General features: G+C 40.6%; 1 protein-coding gene across 4 annotated transcripts in view; it reads right to left on the bottom strand.

Annotated features, from left to right (window-relative positions):
• CLASP2 (cytoplasmic linker associated protein 2) overlaps positions 1–20,850 on the bottom strand; it is a 150,934-nt gene that overhangs the window by 71,094 nt on the left and 58,990 nt on the right. For all 4 annotated transcript variants that reach the window (XM_082297500.1, XM_082297502.1, XM_082297501.1 and 1 more), the window contains exon 9: positions 6,443–6,522. In XM_082297500.1, the coding sequence (XP_082153626.1) occupies positions 6,443–6,522 (80 nt within the window). The remainder of the gene's footprint in view (positions 1–6,442; positions 6,523–20,850) is intronic.

Here is a 20,850-nt window from a genome sequence, read left to right as displayed (position 1 = left end):
AGGAAGAGATTTACCCGATCTCGCCAGAACCAACAAGAGTCTCTGCCATTAGGAGCCGGCGTCCCCCAACCAGGGAGAGAGGATACACCCCACGAGGTAACCTCTGGTTTTTCCTTCAGGAACATGGAGAAGACATGAGTAAGTGGGATGGAAAACCCACCTCCTCCTTAGCAGCTCGGGTACGTGAACTAAAAAGAGGGACAACTACCACAAGAAGCGCATCTAGAGTCAATATTGCTCCGGTCTCTCGCACACAGAACTCCAGACGGTACCGGAATGATAATATGACCGATCCTCTTGAAGGGACCTCAGGAACGTATTCACCGGAAGGGAGCAACATGCAACACGACCAGGAATAGAGGGGCCCTGCCTCTAGCCAGGTAGAGGAAAGGGAGAATCGGGTCTTTTGGACTGTGTGGGTCCGATGGCCTGGCACATCTGACCCACAAAAATACACGGCTTTGGTTGACACCGGTGCTCAATGTACTCTGATGCCATCAAGGTATGTGGGAGCAGAACCCATTTCTATTTCCGGAGTGACAGGAGGATCCCAGCAGCTGACTGTACTGGAAGCTGAAGTGAGTTTAACTGGGAACGAGTGGCAGAAACACCCCATCGTGACTGGCCCGGAGGCCCCGTGCATTCTTGGCATAGACTATCTCAGAAATGGGTATTTCAAGGACCCAAAAGGACATCGTTGGGCTTTTGGGATAGCCGCTGTGGAGACAGAAGATATCAGACAACTGAGTACACTGCCTGGCCTCTCAGATGACCCCTCTGCTGTGGGACTGCTGAGAGTTGAAGAACAACAGGTGCCAATCGCCACAGCAACAGTGCACCGTCGGCAATACCGCACCGACAGAGACTCTGTGGTTCCCATCCATGAGATGATTCGCAAACTGGAGAGCCAAGGGGTGGTCAGCAAGGCCCATTCACCTTTCAACAGCCCTATATGGCCAGTGCGTAAGTCCAGTGGAGAATGGAGGCTGACGGTGGACTACCGTGGCCTGAATGAGGTCACGCCACCATTGAGCGCCGCTGTGCCGGACATGTTGGAACTTCAGTACGAGCTGGAGTCCAAAGCAGCGAAGTGGTACTCTACTATTGACATTGCCAATGCCTTCTTCTCCATTCCTTTGGCAGCAGAATGCAGGCCCCAGTTTGCTTTTACCTGGAAGGGTGTGCAATACACCTGGAATCGACTGCCCCAGGGGTGGAAGCACAGTCCCACCATTTGCCACGGACTGATCCAGACTTCATTGGAAAAGGGTGAGGCTCCAGAACATCTGCAATACATCGATGACATCATTGTGTGGGGAAACACAGCAAAGGAAGTGTTTGAGAAAGGAGAGAAAATCATCCAGATTCTCCTGGAAGCTGGCTTTGCCATCAAAAGGAGCAAAGTCAAGGGACCTGCTCAAGAGATCCAGTTCCTGGGAGTAAAGTGGCAAGATGGACGGCGTCAGATTCCCACTGAGGTCATCAATAAGATCACAGCAATGTCTCCACCGACCAACAAGAAGGAAACACAAGCTTTCCTAGGCGCCATAGGTTTCTGGAGGATGCACATTCCCGAGTACAGCCAGATCGTGAGTCCTCTCTACCTGGTTACCCGCAAGAAGAACGATTTCCACTGGGGCCCTGAACAGCAGCAAGCCTTCGCCCAGATCAAGCAGGAAATCGCTCATGCGGTAGCCCTTGGCCCAGTCAGAACAGGACCAGAGGTGAAGAACGTGCTCTACTCTGCAGCCGGGAACAATGGTCTGTCCTGGAGCCTCTGGCAGAAGGTGCCTGGTGAGACTCGTGGCCGACCACTGGGATTCTGGAGCCGAAGCTACAGAGGGTCTGAAGCCAACTACACTCCCACAGAGAAGGAAATCTTGGCAGCCTATGAAGGAGTCCAAGCTGCCTCTGAGGTAATTGGCACTGAAGCACAGTTGCTTCTGGCACCCCGACTACCGGTGCTGGGTTGGATGTTCAAGGGAAAGGTTCCTTCCACGCATCACGCCACCGACACCACATGGAGCAAATGGATCGCCCTCATCACACAGCGTGCCCGTATTGGAAACCCGAATCGCCCTGGGATTCTAGAAATTATAACAAACTGGCCTGAAGGTGAGACTTTTGGATTATCTTCTGAAGAAGAGGAAGAGCAAGTGACTCGTGCTGAGGAAGCCCCACCATATAATGAGCTACCGGAGACTGAAAGACGTTATGCCCTCTTCACTGATGGTTCCTGCCGAATTGTAGGCGCTAACCGAAAGTGGAAAGCTGCAGTATGGAGCCCCACACGACGAGTTGCACAAGCTACCGAGGGACAAGGTGGATCGAGTCAGGTTGCAGAGCTTAAAGCCGTCCAGCTGGCTTTGGATATTGCTGAACGAGAGAAGTGGCCGAGGCTCTATCTCTACACCGACTCGTGGATGGTAGCTAATGCTCTGTGGGGATGGCTGGATCGCTGGAGAAAGGCCAACTGGCAGCGCAGAGGGAAACCCATCTGGGCCGCTGAGATTTGGCAGGACATCGCCACCCGAGTAGAGAAGCTGACCGTGAAGGTTCGACACGTGGATGCGCACGTACCCAAGAGTCGGGCTAATGAAGAGCATCGCAACAACGAGCAGGTGGACCGAGCTGCTAAGGTGAAAGTATCTCAGGTGGATCTGGACTGGCAGCACAAGGGAGAATTATTCCTAGCTCGTTGGGCCCATGATGCCTCTGGTCATCAGGGGAGAGATGCAACATACCGATGGGCCCGTGACCGAGGGGTGGACCTTTCCATGGACAGCATCTCACAGGTCATCCACAGTTGTGAGACCTGTGCTGCAATCAAACAGGCCAAGCGGGTGAAGCCTCTGTGGTACGGTGGACGATGGTCAAAGTACAGGTATGGGGAAGCCTGGCAGGTTGATTACATCACCCTTCCCCAAACCCGCCAAGGCAAGCGCTACGTGTTGACCATGGTTGAAGCGACAACTGGATGGCTGGAGACCTACCCTGTGCCTCATGCTACAGCCCGGAACACCATCCTGGGCCTGGAAAAGCAAGTCCTGTGGAGACATGGCACCCCTGACAGGATCGAGTCGGACAACGGGACTCATTTTAAGAACAGCCTCATCAACACCTGGGCCAGAGAACACGGTATTGAATGGATATATCATATTCCTTATCATGCACCAGCTGCCGGAAAAGTTGAACGCTGCAATGGACTACTTAAAACCACCCTAAAGGCACTTGGTGGGGGGACCTTCAAAAATTGGGAAGTGAACTTAGCAAAGGCCACCTGGATGGTCAATACCCGAGGGTCCATCAATCGAGCTGGTCCCGCCGAGTCTGAACCCTTGCACACAGTGGATGGAGATAGAGTCCCTGCGGTACACCTGAGGGGTATTTTAGGAAAGACTGTTTGGATCAATCCCACCTCAGGCAAAGGCAAACCCATCCGTGGGATTGTCTTTGCTCAAGGACCTGGTTGCACTTGGTGGGTAATGCAAAAAGATGGGGAAACCCATTGTGTACCGCAAGGAGACCTAATCTTAGGTGAGAACGGTGCGTAGGGTTTCATTGTGTGTATATATATATATATATATATATATATATATATATATACATATGTATGTGTAGAGTTTAAAGAAGGTATTGATTTGGGATGATGTAGATGGTAATAGAATAAGGGGTGGATAATGTCCTGGGTTGCAGTGTATTCTATTACCATCCCCATCAGCCGTTGAAATCAGGTGGGGCAGTGTTTCCTTGCCTCCTCCCCCCAGACTATCTTGCTGTTAATGGCCCATCATTGTCCTGCCGCATGACTCATAGATAACTCCCTCTGGACTATCATCTGTTAATGAGCCCAATCAACACCTGGCCTTATGACTCATTACCCCATTGTGAGATGCTCCACCCAGAGGGAGGAACCAAGCATCCCAGCGTGGATATAAGCTGAGGTTGAAAACCAGAGAGGAGACCTTTCCACTGGATTTCCAGAGGACAGGAGCTACACAGTCACCATTGGACCTTCTGAGGAGGAGCAGACCCTTCCTTTTCCTACAGGATTGCCACTTCGGGAGGACTGCAGCCACCATTCTACCAGACCACCACCACCACCCTGACTAACAGGGTGCCAGGTTGTATCTTAACTCTGTCAGTTTAACCCAGTGTTATCCGCTTCTATTGGGTTTTTTTGTTTTTCTTTCCCCCTCCTTTTATTTCCCTATTAAATTGTTATTCTGACTTGGTGTCTCCCACTAGTTTGTTTTCAAACTAGTACACCTGAACACAGAATTTTCTTCAGTTTCAGCAAAGGCTTAAGTTGTAAAAACAGTATGGTTGTAATCTTGAATATGAAGGCACAATCCTGTCACTACAGTACTTCTGGTTTTGGCACACAGATCCATCAGACTGCATCTAAAAATCACCCATCTTCTTCATAAACTGCTGCTATCCATTAGAGGGCAACATACACACACATCATTAAAGGCAACTGCAACATCAAAGACAGAAAAATTAAAGCTCAAACACAACTAAGAATAATAACTATACAGATGAAAAGTATTTTCAATATGGGAATTAAAAACTGGGTACAAATAAACAATATGACATTCCTAAAAACAGCTGAGCAGTCATACGAACAGCTTACTGGAAAGACAGTTCTACCATTGGAGGCTTTTAATAACGACTTAAAACATACCCACACTGTAAGTAACCTCAATTTATTTGATTAATTCAGAGGCACCTAATCTTGATCCAGAACTGAATCTGGTTTTCCATATAGGTTCCTTTCTTACTTTCAATGAAGCCACTACGCAAACCCATAAATGTAATGAAAACAGAAGAGACACAGGAATGGGCCCAGTAACGTAGAAACAACTCTCTCTCCTCATGCTGCCCTTCGCTTTTAGGATAATTTGGCAAACTACAGGTCATAAACATTCTTTCTTCACAAGTCTAACAGAGAAAATTCCTGCTCCCTTAGTAATTAACATGGTCTCAGGACATGGAATCTGCCTTGGTTTTTTTTTTTTTGTTTTCTTTTTTGAAAGATCAGAGATTGTCCACAGCCAGAAGCATGAAGTTGGACAGGAAATCATTATTCCTAAGGACACTAAAATAAAATCATGTTTTGTTTTTTGCATGCTCATCCATGAAACAAATAAGTAATTTTGCAGTCAGTTACACATTTCTCTCCTGCCTCCTCACCTCAGCTCGAGGGAGATTAGTAATGACAAATGTCTTTCTCCTCTATCTCTTGCAGTTTAGAGAATGACCTACCTTCCTAGGCCATTCAGCAGTCAGACAGAAAATAACATGTGTTGGTCCCTGTCATGTGGTCACCCCACTTTTGTTCTTGCAGTGTTGCCAACCAGCCTGAGTAATTAGAGAACTATGCTTGGGACTGCAAACACTAAGGCACTGAACTACAAGGATCACACTCTCTGTTCTGTGGAATATGGCTCTGTTCAACATAACAGGGATAAACACTACTAAGAGCTGCATGTTTTCGTCCTCCAAAGAATTCCTAACACAGTCTGAAGAGGCAAAGAAACATAAAGCTCTTACAGTGTAAGACAAAGACTTCCTTGATGTGACAGGGATCATGAAGATTGAGTGCTCCTTCATGAAAGCAGACAGTATTTCTGCCTGCAGAAGCAGATCTAACACGCAACTGCGCTTGGGAAATAAAAATAGAACAAAAATACATAGCAGGAAAAGGCAGTCTTACAAAATTCTTCTGTCATTTGCGAACTATGGCTTACTGAGTCTTTGGTTGTGTTCCACACCTCAGCCGCTCAAGGAAAACTTATTCAAAATAGGCCTTGTAAGCCACATGCATATTGAATGACTCAACTATGTGAAAGTACCAAATATGTGCAATTCCCACACTAAAAGAATAGAAATTAAAATCTGACGTTTTAATTAAGAACTCAGTATCCAACAAGTTCATTAGTATGAAAATAAGGCACTAGATTTAATTTTTTAAAATATTGCTAGAATAAGGCCATGTGTACCATACACACACCATTACAATGCAAGCAAATTTGAAAATACAATTCTTGCTTTTTGAATTATTTGCCTGTATTATTATTACTTGATTATCCCTTGAAATTGCAGCCCTAAATTTTCCAAATATTATGTTAATATTTTTTCCTTATTAAAACATACAATTGTTTTCACTAGCTCCCTGGAAAAGTTTGAGAAAAGCAGTAAGGCATTTTAGCCAAAAGACAATGTGGTAATGATTAGCAGGACAGTAAAGGTGGCACCTTTTTTGGTAACTACTGGAAAAATAAAAAGCTTTCTATAGAGACTCGAAAGTCAGAAAGAAGGAAAAGTAATGATGCTTGCTTAGAACACTGTAAAATTACATAAGTTTTAAAAGCAGGTTAACACATTATTGCAAATAACGTATTTCTGAAAACAAACATGAATATATACAACATCTTACCTGTACAGTAGGAACATCTGTAAATGCCTTAATAAAATCATCCTCATCCACAGCTCCAGCTCCCCCTTCTTTAGAGGAACCTAAATAAACGTAAAATACTGTTAAACATGATGTAACATACATCAAGGTTTTAAAACTCTTAGAAGCATCTTTCAACATACTTACTTTTCAAATATTTAATATGACTTACAAAAATGCTGCATTTTTGTGTAGAATTGTATATTATGTGCAGAATCACAAGACATTGAACTGTCATTTCACAATAAGACAAAAAAAGACCTTTTTTCCCAAAAATGAACAATTCCAAGCAACTGGAATTTACAACAATTTTCAATTTGACGAATTTAACAGTGTCATAAATTTTATTTTTGTGTCTAATTGGAAACATATTTCATATAACAATCCTCTAGCAGTGTTTGCATTCAATTCTGAAACCTGCACCCTGATAATAAAAATGTTCTAAAATAAAGCTCAGAATTTCATATTATTTACCAAAGCAAGAGCTAATTGTCACTAAATGGAATTCCTCAAGATGAATTTTCATCTTAACATATGTGCCTTAAGTAATCAGCCCTGAAAGTCTGGGGGTTGTTTTTTGTCTTTTCCAGTATTCTCACATGGAGCCAAGAAGTGTGAGGTACAATTCTGAGTCTTAAGGTTACCAGGACTTCAACAATGAAAGAAAGAAACAGTGAGGAGAATTTGTATTGGAGCAAAATTTGCTGACCTTGTTTTCAGACCACTCATGATGGAACTATTTCACATGACGGCCAAAGATACCCAGCAGAAGGACCAGGGAAGAATACCGACAAGAAACCTGCTGGTTTCACACTCGTATACGGTTGCAAATCTCATTAAAATCTTGGGTAGAAACTAAGACAATTCTAAGCAAGAAAACCACTTGAAAACAATGTCTGGATTTTGTTTTCCTGCAAAAACTCAGGTTACCAAGAAAGGCCCCTTTTTTAAAAAAATGAACTCCAGTTTGCTATCAAATCAAAGAACAAGGTCATCAAGTCCAAGCTACGCTACAAGTCTAGAACTCCAAGCACAAGGTGAAACTTGGCAGAATCCATAAGTATCTTCAATAATTGCATCAGGAAGGTAATATGACAAAACATATTAACCACATGGAGAGAATTAGTCCAGTTGAACATTTCCTTCTTGAAAGGAAAAACAATCTCTTAAAGTAAATGAGTACTCGGGAACAAGTGTCTCTTTCGGAGTGAGGCCAACAGGATAGATGGCAGAATGTCCTCCCTGACTGGCAGAGTGCAACTGAAATGGAGCATCACACAGAGAAGACACATATCTTATTAACTACAGAACAAATGAATACCATAACAAAAAAACATTTAAGAGGCTGAGTGGTCAACCAGAACAAAAAGCTAGGAATTCTTGACAAATCAAATTCTTGGTGGCTGCACTCTAAAAAGATGCTTCATGGTTTACAGTCCCTGATCTCCTAATTATAGTGAGAAGGAAATTATGTCTGCTGTGTTTGCATACACGTGCAGTTTTGAAGCATGAGGGTGCACTACTACTACAATTTTGATGGCAAACTTACTAGATCTCAACACTGCTATGCAAAACAAGATCTCTCACATACCTTTGTGGCTCATTAGTGTAAACCCACAGAATTTGGATGCGGTACCTGCAGTATGATATAGGAATATCTAATAGATTTGGAGTGCCTTAGCTCAAAGATGCTGTAAAGCGATGCTGTAACGTAACACATTTCAACATGTGTATCTCCAACACCATCTGTCACAATTGCCAGTGGCAGCCAGAAGAGAAAGATGAAATTATAACCACCTATTTCTTCTCCTTCCAGAGATTAGAGGGAACAAACCCTTCCATAAAGTTCATGGGTATTTCACCAGCTAAAAAAAATGAAGAGGGAAAGATCCATTTACACCCAGAATACACCCTTCTGCCACACAAACTTGTACAGCTGTTCAAAGGGAAAGTATCCTTGTCAGAGCAGAATTTTGTGGAGAGAAACCTTGAAAGAAGTAATTTGGCCCATCAGCACCATGTTAAAGTAGGTGGTACAAACAACTACTTAGATGCTCAGGTCATAACCTCATTTGTTTGTCCACAAATACTCTGACATTTAAGAAAGTCTCATAGAACAAAAACAATGAGAGTCAATATGCAATACATACTCTGGAAAAGTAAATGGAAAAGTTAAGCTTATATAAGTCCTGTATTATTATTCTGTTACATAAATACTCAAACACCTGTGTTAAAGCAGGATAAAAGTACTTCGCATTCCCATCCTTTACTTATCAATTTTTTTTTTCCTAGGGAACAAACTACAGAAACATTACGAATTGACACATATAGGCCATGAACACAAAAAATATAGAAAAATGTTTGGATTTCAAGTATTCCTAGTTCACTCCTGTACACCACAGAGAAAAAAATTAAAAGGAGATGAAGTTGCCTTTGCTAAGTAAGTAGATGCTGTCATCTTTAGTCTGCCTTAAAATACTGCACTTAAAATTAGGAAACAGCATGGACTATATGACAGATATTTCTAGCACCTAATCATCATCTAGTAATGCATCCTGAGCAGTAAGAGAAAATCCTTTATCTAAGGAATAACAATTTTTTACTTGAAAAAGAGAAAGAGAAGGGACAGACTATATTTAAAATCCATTTGACACAGTCCAGACACAGAGAACTTTCCATCTTCCCTAGTTTCAACAACTAGTTCACATCTACAAACAACCTGTCTTTTAAACTAATACTCTCTGAAAATTGTTTTATTACCTTGTTGACTGGTAAAAAAAAAAAAAAAATTATGTGAGATTTTTGGCAGGTGACACTTTTTCAAAGTTATCTGTAAACCACATTTCACTTCTAGTTCACTGATTTTTCCCCTTCTCAACTGTATGATCACATATGTATACCGGAACAAAGTATGAAGTAACTTCATATAGTATAGAAGTCAGAAGTCCACACTGCCCAAGGAGGAAAAATACTGTTCAGTTTTTCCCTTCCCTTTCCAATCTCTCTGTAGGTATGTTTACCAATTCGGTTTAACAAGTCACTGTTTCTGTAGAGACAGTCAAAAAATGACAGAACTCCACCTGCTGTTTCCCAATTCAGGAGAAAGTATTTTACTATGCTAACAAGATACATAACAGTCATGCACATGCAGACGCCTTCAAAGAATCTCTCATGCTTCTGTAAGGCTTCTGTGACTCTCCTCCACAAAAGCAACACTAGAGCTTTACTAAATTCTCAATTCAGACAGCACTACCTCCAGACCCAAAACTGGTCACATATAACACATATAAGCTGTTTTGCTGCTGGTGTTGCTTACCTTCTCAGACCAAGCTTGTGATTACAAATTTCTTAGATCTCCCTCTACTATTAATTCCTTCGACTGAATAGTGCATGTTCAAGGCTCCCCAGGGAACACACAGTCCTTTGACCAAATATGGACAAGTTCAGCTACTGCATTCCTAAAGACAAGAACATTATAAACAATTCTAGGGGGCTTTAAGCCCACTGCATTTTTAACATCTTTATGTGCTCAGCACATAGCTAACATCCAGAGCTTCATCAACTGAGTAATTACATTACTCTGTCTTTGGACTTGAATCCAACTGAGCTTGTTTCAGCTGAGACCCAGAAGAAGAGATTCTCTCAAGGAGAGGAAGAAAAATACACACAAGACATCTATCTATATATAGTGTTTGTTAGTTTTCATTCATAACCTTTACTTATTCTTATCCTTCAAGCCTTCTAGTTAGACAGACTCACAGAGAGCCCTGGAAGTCCCAGTTCCACTTCAGGAAGCTGGTGAGAATACACCAAACATAACAGATGGACTTGATATGGAAGCAAATCATGGCAGCAGAACCCCCTCTCAGTTTTACAGTGGAGTTGTAGGGGGCTGTGATAGGTTTCTCTTTTTTGTGTGTGTCTTCAGGTTTGCTGTTTTTAAACTGAAGTTCAATGAGTCTGGAAATGGAGGCAAAGAAAATAAACCCCTCACTTCCTGCAGACTGCTAACAGAGATGACACTTTCATGAGTTAAATTTAAGGATTTCCAACATTTTGCAAGGCCCTAGGAGTCTTTTTTTGGAAGAAGGTTTATTCCAGTCAAAGGTTGAGTTCAGCACTGAGAATAACTCAACACCAGAAAGGGTACTTGTCTGCAAGCAAGGGAATTACCCAGCCTTTTGTGAAACCAATTTTTTCACCCAGGAGTTAATTCCTGTGGTTGAGTTCTTCCCCTCTTCAGACTGAAACACTTGAAATCTTTCCAACATATCACAACTTTGGAATGCTCACTTGCTCTACTGCCTTGATGCTCTCCCCAGTAGTATCTACAAATCTGTACATCATGGGATGACAAAACAATGGGATAACACTATATGGGAAAATAAAGATGTTGAACGTGATTTTGGACTTGTATTTCTGTTTTGAAACAGAGAACCGTTTATTCAAAGCATGCCTAACTGTTAATAAAGTACACAAGTGCTGGCCTTAAAGTACAAAAATTTGCTTGATTTGTATTTGGTAGCAGGCATATCAAAGCACTAGTCAAATTCATTTTTTTCTACTTTTATAGGTCTTTTGACAGAAATTTCACAACAAAAAATTTCCCTGTGAAAAAAGGGAATTTCAGAGCTGGTACAGAAACTCAGGAGTAACAAAAACTCTACAACTTTGTTTCACTTTTTGTTCCTAAAGTCTTTTCTCAAAATGTTTCCCTAAAAAATTTTAACTACTTTCTGATACAACATGCATCACAATTTAACATTAGTAAACTTTGGAAGGGATACTCTTTCTCAGATGTCTTTTATCCCTCAGAAATCTCTAAGTGCATGCAGTAAAATGAGGAGGATTACAATTATTTTTTCTGAAGGACAACAAAAAACTACATCTTTGTCTCAGCTAATTCAAAAGCTTCATTTCTTATCTATCAGAGACCGAAGCAAAAGATACAGATCATTCTCAAAGAAAAAACTACTGTTACCCTTTTGGCTTTGTGGGTTAATAAACAATCAGCTGTAAATCAGGAACAGACAACAGCTTCAGCTCTGCGTGGGATAAATGGACAGGATAAGCTCAAGTACTTACTCAGCTTTTCATGTAATAGGTTAACTGGCAACTCCCACTCACTCCTACTGACCTCTCTCATTCTAGCACTGGTACAGCTGAGCACTAAGTCACAACAGGGAGGGGCTAAACCGAGAATAAAATAAACTGGCCAAGATGAATAGTTTCAGTGAGCAAGTTCCCTAGTCTGCCTCACTCTGGGCCATACAAACACCAAGGCAGCACAGTCCAGTGGCTGACTCAGGATACAAATGAGTTAGAGAAGACAGGGAAGGAAATCAGCCCAGGCAGCTTAGAAAGTACAGCTGCTGAAAGTCTAAGTATAGGCTGAGGGGAATAGAGCAATACATAAATAAAATGAACTCAAGGAAGGACAACTGCAAAAGCTACATAGTGAAATGGACAACCTCTATCACAAGACACTGGATCTAAGGACAGTGCTGATACCAAACAAAAACAAACAAGCAAATGTACACACACAAGCTATAAATAATAGATCACAACAACCCTACCACTGATGAAGACACAAAACCTAATTGTTTCTTCAGCATGGTACTTGCAATAATAACCGCATTCTGTTCCCAGCCCTAGTGGGCAGATGTTGCAAAGGTCATATCTAATTCTTTCCTTGAATGTACATTCTGCTGTCTGTTAGTCTCTGTAACTGGCATTTTTCCTGAATTTTCTGTAGCCCTCAGTCTTTGCAAAATCTACTTGTTTATCCTTGGGCCAGGCCTTATTACTTACTTTTAAAGTGGTATCTGTCAGGGGCCAGGGAAGGAAATTTCCAGCACTTCACAATCTGAATTACCACCTCTGAGATGGCACAGGTGACTTTTAAGACAATGACTCTGATAATGCCCTCCTATATAGACTCATTTCAATCTCAGTAGCTCAGTAAGGAGTCTCTTTATCTTTCCAGGTATCATAAAATTACTAAAATAGTCTAGAACAGCATCTTTTCATACGCACTTTACATAAGTCTCCTTCTGTAAAACAGGAACCAAATGTTCGGAAAATTGGCTGGAGATTGAGAAGTTTTGAAAATTCCCCTGGCATTTTAAACTACCGAGCTATCTAAAGCTACTTGATATACTGTGCATAGAGATCTTGATATATTAACAGATTCTAACATTCTAAATGTTCTTATTTCGATGTTTGAAAAACTGATCTGTGGACTTCAACTGACAAACTTGAATAAACACCTCCCCTGAAAGAAGCAAATAAATATTCTTCAGTCTCAAGTATCTGTATGAAGCACAAAGGTGTTCTTTCATCATTGGGTGATTGAGAGTCACTTAGTATAGATGCCTTCAGCTTGCCTGTTTAAGTTAGGAAAACATTTGAGAGCAACAAAGAAGCAGCAGTTGCTCCAGTAAAAAACACTTTGATCAACATTAGACAAGATTTTTTTTAAACAAGCCACATACTTTCACATAGTTACACTGGTAAATTCTACAGGATGGATATAATTAGACTTATATTAAATTATGCTAATTTAAGTAACTTTTATTGTTAGCATCACTTACTGGCTTTGCTATACAAGTTAAGAAACAGATCATGCTGCTAATTGCCACACCTCTGCCAATAAAATTTTGGGGAAGACCAAACCATGAAGAGCTGCAGAGATCCTGGCTTAGATAAAAGTTTTCATCAACTGAATTTCAGCTGCCTTGTGTCCATTTCCTGAAGAAAACAATTGCACCTGCAAACAAGTAACTCCCCATCCTCCAAAAGCTCTCTGTTACTACAAACTTTTGCAAGCACACACCTTGTCTACCAGAGAAACCTCACAAATAAAAGTTCATTGGGAGATTACCTTATTGGGTTGCTCAACACATTTGTCTGATGGTAGTTTTTACTTGCATATAGGGGAACAGGAGAGGGAGAGGAACAGCAAAAGGAACCTGTACCAGTCTCATGGGCCACTGCAGTTGATGATGCAGTAATCTAGCCTAAAATGCCATTGACTTAAGCTGAACTGCCTTTGACAAAGACACCCAGGCAGACAATTAGTATCAGTAGTTGTTCAGTTGTCCCAACACAAGCCACCAGAGTTTCTGAAATAAATTTCAGAAATGTGTTTTTAAACCATCAGATACAATACTAAACCCAAATGAGCCTTTTATTTTTTTTCCCAGAATCTGGACTGGCAAAGCCTTCCTGGCTTTTTTAACCAGCTTAGAAAACAATTCAAGTGACTAAGCAGAGTAGAAAAGCATTCACCAGAAAGCCCACTTTAAGGAAACTGACAGATGAATTCTGTCATGTTCAGCCCCAGTGACTGACATTCATTCTGACCTGAAGTGTTCACCCCACTTCCTCCAATGCCAAAAGTCATCGTCCCAGAGGCACCCAGAAAGTCATTCAAGCTGAAACAGCAGCATAAACTGAACAAAACAGCATAATATCTTAAAGTACCTTTACGATACCTTGTATTCCTTACTTTACCTGCCTATGTTAGAAACTTGGCAGATGTGGTTAGAGAACTTCCTAAGAGAGCCCACCTGTACTGCGCCTGTTCCATTAAAACATTCCTCCTACATGCCACAGACATGCTCATGAACAGAAGTTTCCACCCGGTGTGCTGTCTCTGAGGACTGAGATGCTAAGCAGATCCCGCCATACAATTATACACCCCACGAAAGAACAGCAGCAGGAGGGACAAGCAGAAATTAGGAGTGAGCTGTGCTTACAAGGAAGAAAGTGGTGCCAGGGTTTCAACTATCAGGATAGCACATCTCAAGCCTTGAGGTGTGACATGTTAGTCAGGTACAAATACAGGACTCCTGTACTAAGAGCAAGCACAAAATAATTCTTATGTGGACTGAAGATGACGGCACCAGCATACACACTGTAAAACCTGAAGCTGCTCTTGAGCATGCAAATTCCTTTGGAATTATGTATTGAATATTACATGCTCCAAGAAAGTTAGTCAGTAATGTTTGAAGCTGATCCTTAACACTGAATGCATAGTTTCAACAAGTTTAACCTCAATTCCTTTGTACACCGTTTCACAAGTATAAAAGATTAATAATACTACCTCTTCACAGATATTCAATTAATAAATATTTACCAAGCACAAGTAAATACAAAAATTATAAAACAAAGAAATTAACAGTGTAATTAACTTAGTACAAGGTTTGGACAGCATACATTAGGTAAGACCAAACCCTGGATGTGAAGGAATACAAGCAGTTCCATGAGCAGCAAGAATACAGATGCCTGACTTTTTAGGCTTATCTCAAATTGATTAACATTGGTTTCTACTCAACTGGAAGCTCATGCAGTCATCTTTCAACTCATGCACAATGTTCATGCTCCCATGGTAATCTTTCAAAGCACTCGTGTATTTCTTTTCTCTCTTGGCACTCAGTTTTCATAAATAATTAAAAGGACATACATTTGAGACTCTGGCCCATTTGTCCAGTTTCAACAGGTGAGTTTTGAAGTTATGCTATTTTGATGAACATGATAGCATTAGTATTATTTTGGGTTTCTAAGGTAACTTCCTAATAACCTATTTATATTTTACTTTAATTTGTTCCTAGTTTTACACTTGAATGGGGAAAATTGCACTAATTAATTTACATCACAGAAATTACTGAGAACAACCAGGAACACAAACAATTGATTTGTATCATCTGTAATTCTGATGTCAAAACAGAATGATTTGAGATAGTGTGATGTAATAGTTTCAGTAATAGAGAATTTTCACTACGGTTGTCAGTGCCCATTCTGGAACAATTTAAACAGATACTTTATTAACAACATTTCACATCACCTGTCATCACAAACTACACAATTACCATTTTTACATGTCCTAGAAAGCACATGTTTATCTTTTACTTCTAAAAGTTCACTAGGGCAAGACAGAAGGTCAAAGTAACTTGAGTTTAATGTGGTTTTTTTTCTCTTATCTTTTAAAGAACATTTAATTTATATGTTCCAAAAGACATTTCCAACATAGCTGCAAATACTTATATTACAGAAATAATTTGCATTCCCTGCTTCTCTGTGTGAAAGCATATACACAACTGTCAAAAGAGATGAAACAGATTTTTAGACTCTTCTCCCACACACGAACACACCACCCTACGAAGAGGAATCACACCTGCTACTCCGCAAAGCCGCAATGCAGGAACACTTTGGAATGGTCATCTTTGCTTACTCTTCAACACAGTCACAGTCCATAAGAACTCCAAGTGGCAGAGTCAGCTGATTTCAGTCCATCTTCCTCCTCCCTCCTTCCTCTTTTTCCTTCTAGATTAACCCACATGAAAATATAACCAAATTGCTTCCCCTTCCTACTGCTCGAAAAAATCAGTACTCATTGTCAGCAGCTAAACAAGGGCTGGGTTGTCTTCCTTATTCTCATCACTGTCTGGTACAACCACAATTGCCAGTAAGATGTCTGGGACTAGAACCCCAGGCAGAGATGTCACAAGCAGGCTAGGCTACGTATTGTGGTGTGCTTTTATCTCCAGACCTCTTCATTTGTGCTCCACTGTTACTCTCTCCCTATTTTATCCATTTATAAGCTGACTTCTAAACTATGAGCCTTTTGAGAGAAGACTGTCTATACAGTATCATGCTTATACCAATATAATGAATTGTACAATCTAATTGAAACTTCTAGAAATTAAGTGAAAAATAGGGTAGTATGAACTATCACCTGGAGGACACAGAAAACAGAGAGACTAATGAACAGTGTTATGGACACATATACATATTTTCTGAAGGTATCTGTATAGGTGTGTATACATATATATACACACATAATTTATCATGTTTGTTTTCATTCAGATCCTTCATTAAGGTGGATTTTTCAATCCCCCTGCTGAAGAGAGCTGCAAAGGAAGGTATTTGCTACAGGAATGGAAATGCCAGTGATTGCACATTTATTGCACTTAAAATGGTCAAGGAAAACAGAGCACTGATCGTATGCAAGGGAACCTTAACCTCAAGTGCCATTCAGGGGAATAACAACAACAAAATCCAATAACTCTCAGAGGACACGGACAGTTGAATGTCCTCCTACTTCCCTGAACTCTGGATTAGATTAAAATAGCTGCAGTTCATGACTACAGGATGGCAACCCAGCAATTCCATGGGCAAGGATCTCTTGGGATGGAAGTTAATTGACATTAACTGTGGGGAGAAGGAAGCAAACAAGCATTCTGTAGCAAATTCTCTGATTCAGACTCTCATACCCAAGGCTAATCTCAAAGGCTGCTCAGATCAACAGAAAAGACTTTTTAGTTGGGATGTTGAAGAAAAATCCTTGAATTTCACTACAACCTGGAAATCAAAAATAAAACAAAGTGCCACAGAATGTTGGGGGTGCTCTGCTGACTAGTATTACCTCAGAACAGTTTCATGTCATACAAGAGCCCAATGTAGAACAAGGAAAACAAAAAAATCCTAGTTTATTTTACGCAACAAATACAGCACTTTGGAAATCACTTAATGAGGGCTAATAAAAATAATAGAGAAAACATTCTCTTATTTTCTGCAGAATTCAGAATTTAAAAAAAACCCTTTTGGGCATTATTATGAATCCTTTTTTTTTTCTAAAGTGAACACAGAACTCTCTTGAATCTAGAGACAATCGATACAGTGAGCATGAGTATCTTGTTTCAAGTCCATTCACTAACAATGTGTATTTACAGTTTCACATTTATTGAAGCCCTTTTAACACGAATATTTCTTAACTACAGCATGTAGTTTTAATGAGGTTAACTCCAGCTGGCTGAGATTTCACCTTTCAGTCTCACATTTGTTTTATGCAGAGCCTTTCCAGTTAAATTTTTTCCTACTAAAGCCTCTAAAGGCTGTAAAATGTCTTCTGCTAGGAAATTGAGCCCAAAAAAAAGCAAATAAGCACCATTTCAATACTTTTCAACAAAGAGCTGTATGTCTGTTATTGAGAAGGGGAAAAAGGCGTAATAACAGATACAAAAACATAACTGAAAATGTCCTGAAGTTGGGGACAGCTTCCTACAGTTCCTTCATGTATGGTGTTACTATAGTCCTCACAGCCTTCTTTTGCCAAACTCTTCACCTGGTTCAGTTACTTGATTTCTACAGAGAGGTTGTTTCAAAAAGTGTAACAATGTTGTCAGTGTGAAACAATAAGCAGTACATAATAACGCCAGCCCGCCAATGTACTAAAGATTTTAAAAAGCCAATGAACTATAGATTAAAATACACCATGCATTATCTTCCTGCTGAAAACACTGCAAAAAGTATGAAGTCTACCTTGTTTCGAATTACAACACTAAGATTAATGCTCCAGCCCCACAGAGTTTCTCATTAAAAATACAATGGAAAGTTAACACGAACTTCTGTCATGATTAGGTTTCATCAGTAAGCATTTCTTCCAAAGGCCACATGGCTCTTTTGAGGAATCACCATTTCTACATTTAATCTATTTTAAAGGCTACTGACCTAAATTGACATTTTGGGAAAAGAGAGGATGCCAGACGTCTTGTTGAGGCAGCCTGAGGTTTCCTACTAACACCTAGATTACATAAAGCTTCCAAATGGTATACAAGCAGGCAAATCCCTAGAAGACTTGGAACAGGGCTCTCACATTTGCAAGAGAACTTGCCAAAGACCTATAAGAGATCTTGAACAGCACAGGGACAGGAATATAGCTCATTTGGCTGACATACTCAAGTCCTTTTCTACTGTAAATTATGGTGTCCCTCACAATTAAAAAGCTGCTTCTGCCACGCTGCCAAGAAAAAGCCCCCAGGTATCCATTTCTGCAAGGGCAGAACACAGAGTGCTCTAAAGAAGGCTTTAGAGCAAAGAGGCATTTCCAGAGGCTCTGCCACTTGAATGAAGAGCTGAGAGCATATTATCAGAACTATGTAGATCAGCTGTGTGCTTCTTGGCAGAGGTCTAACTTGGGGAGGTGTATTGACCATGGAATAAGAAATATGCCAAACAAAGCATTGCCTCATTAAGTGGAAGATGTATCACTTCTCATTCACCACCAGCAAGAAGCTCAACTTCTGAACATCTCCAAGCAGAGGAGAAACAGCCTGCTGGATTCTTTACTCCCAAGGCAGTAAACCACTGTGGCTGCCTGATCCGGTACTTTTCTGGCAAGCTGTCTTTAGCTGGCTTGATCACGCCTGTTAGCAAATCCACAAGCTCTACAAGCCTTCCCATCCCTACTGCCAATACGAAAATGTCTGGCACAGTCATTCCCAGCACAAGGTGAGAGAATTCCAGGCTGAGTAGGACACTGCGATTGCTCATATAAATACCTGTTTCACTTGCCTTCCTGGACAATGATGTCGCACTGCCAGTGCCACCAAAGTACACTTCCTACATTAAAAGGAAAATGCCCAGAACAGTGAAAAATTCTTTTTTTGAATATCAGATGGGTCCTTTCACTTGACCAGAATATCCAGGCAGTGGTGGAATTGCCCATTTCTTCAATAAAAAGCATCTCCAAGATGTATATAATGGAAAGTCAAGCATACAGGCATCTGAGGTATAATTCAGCAGGTGTCAGCAGATAAGAAAGCCAGCAGCATGGCTAAGGAGTTCAATTTTCTTAGCCTCAAGACCGAGTAGCCTCAAATCCTTCCTGGACCCAGGAAAAAGCTGTACTTTGTCACCTGCAACTCATAGGAAAATACCTCTGTCAAGCAACATCCTATGTAAAGGATCTCTGGGATATAAAAGGCAGTTTAAATGAATGGAACTTGCAGTAACCTCAGCCTATGCTCAACACAACTTCTATCTGCACTAAATTCTGCCTGGTCAAAGAAGTCTGAAGAGAAGAAACTGCAGTGAAAGACTTGCTTCAACTGCAGGTCACTTACATGACTTTGGAGATTTTTGTGAAAGGGAAATAAAAAGCACCACACTTAAAGGAGCTGCTGCTAGTTCATCCTCCAAGGCTGAACTACTACTTCTGAATATGGATTCATGGATATTTGAGAGTCAGAGAAAAGGGACAAGCAGGACCAACAGGTGGCAGAAGCACGAGGTGAGCAGTGAAAGCCCGAAATACCCATCCAGTGCTTATGAGGAAAAGGCGAGAAATGGCACGCCCACTGACTACTGACTTGGAACGCAGTGGTGAGCACAAGGATTTGGGACTGTAGGATACAGCAGAGCCTTACTACACTTCCAGAACTATAAATTTACTCCACAGAGATGGCAATTTTGAGGCAAATTTGAGGGAGAAAAATCTCAGGTGTCCTTTAGGCACCTGCAAAGTAGATCCTACAGAAACTGGATGTGAAAGAGCATCAAGATTTTGCTGTAGTCATAAAGATCAATGAAGTCTCTAGATAAGCAGAATAGGATGCTCTAACTGGACTCTTTGAAGACCATGGTTCTCTGTGGAATAAAGCTTTCTAAACCCAGCATTTTATCCTTCAATGACAGGATGCCTCTAGACACTTGTCCTGCTCATGTACATGTCTCTAGCAACCATTTCTGACCACTGTCAGATGGGACAGTGGACTGCCCAGACCTCTTGTCTGACCTAGTGTCATTGTTCATATGAAGATTATTACAGGAAACTCCTCACTTCTGGAATAGACTATGACTTTATTGCTTAAGAAATAAATTTGGCATCTACACTAATGTTCTTGATTAGGCTAGGAGATGCAAGGTTTGTAAATATTATATAAATATTTAAACCTAAATTTTCAAAATTCTGGCTCCAGACATCCTACAGAATAAAAAAAGAAGGGAAAGAGATGGGTATGTAAACACGCCCCAATATTTTCCAGAGTTGAAAGCAGATGGTATAAAGCAAGGAATAACCAAAGTACTCTGGTTTTGTCACGCCTAATTTTAATTTTTTTTAAAGTTGGCAATATAAGAAAAGGAGAAAAAACAATGTAATAATTTTCTTGTGTTTAATCTCCTTTACTACTGAATGTTTAGATAAACTGAAAAATCAGTTGAGTGGTTATTCTGTTCTTATCTCCCTTCACCTGCTCTTGTATCTCCATGTTTTTACTGCAGAGGATGCAAAGTGGCCTACATGTAAAAAAAAATTACATTAAAACCATCTATATTTAATAAAATATTATATTATTATTAAAAGCCCATACTGAAATAAATAGGAATACTAAGCATTCAGTGCTGGTACTATGTATGTTAGTTTTGCATGCAAAAACCACCATGCTTCAGGTTAAAAGAGATTATATTATAATTAGTTATTTATATTTACTTATTTATAATATTTACTATGTGCAATAATAACAACAACAATAAATATTAACAAGAATTTCCTTTATGGAGTCTTTTAGGTGGTATCTTCTGATACTATTCTGATATGTATTGCT

Source organism: Coloeus monedula, assembly GCF_965178545.1.
Source record: "Coloeus monedula genome assembly, chromosome: 1".
NCBI classification, from domain to species: Eukaryota; Metazoa; Chordata; class Aves; order Passeriformes; family Corvidae; genus Coloeus; species Coloeus monedula.
The sequence above is the reverse complement of the archived record's forward strand: the minus strand, read 5'-3'. Positions and strand labels throughout refer to the sequence as shown.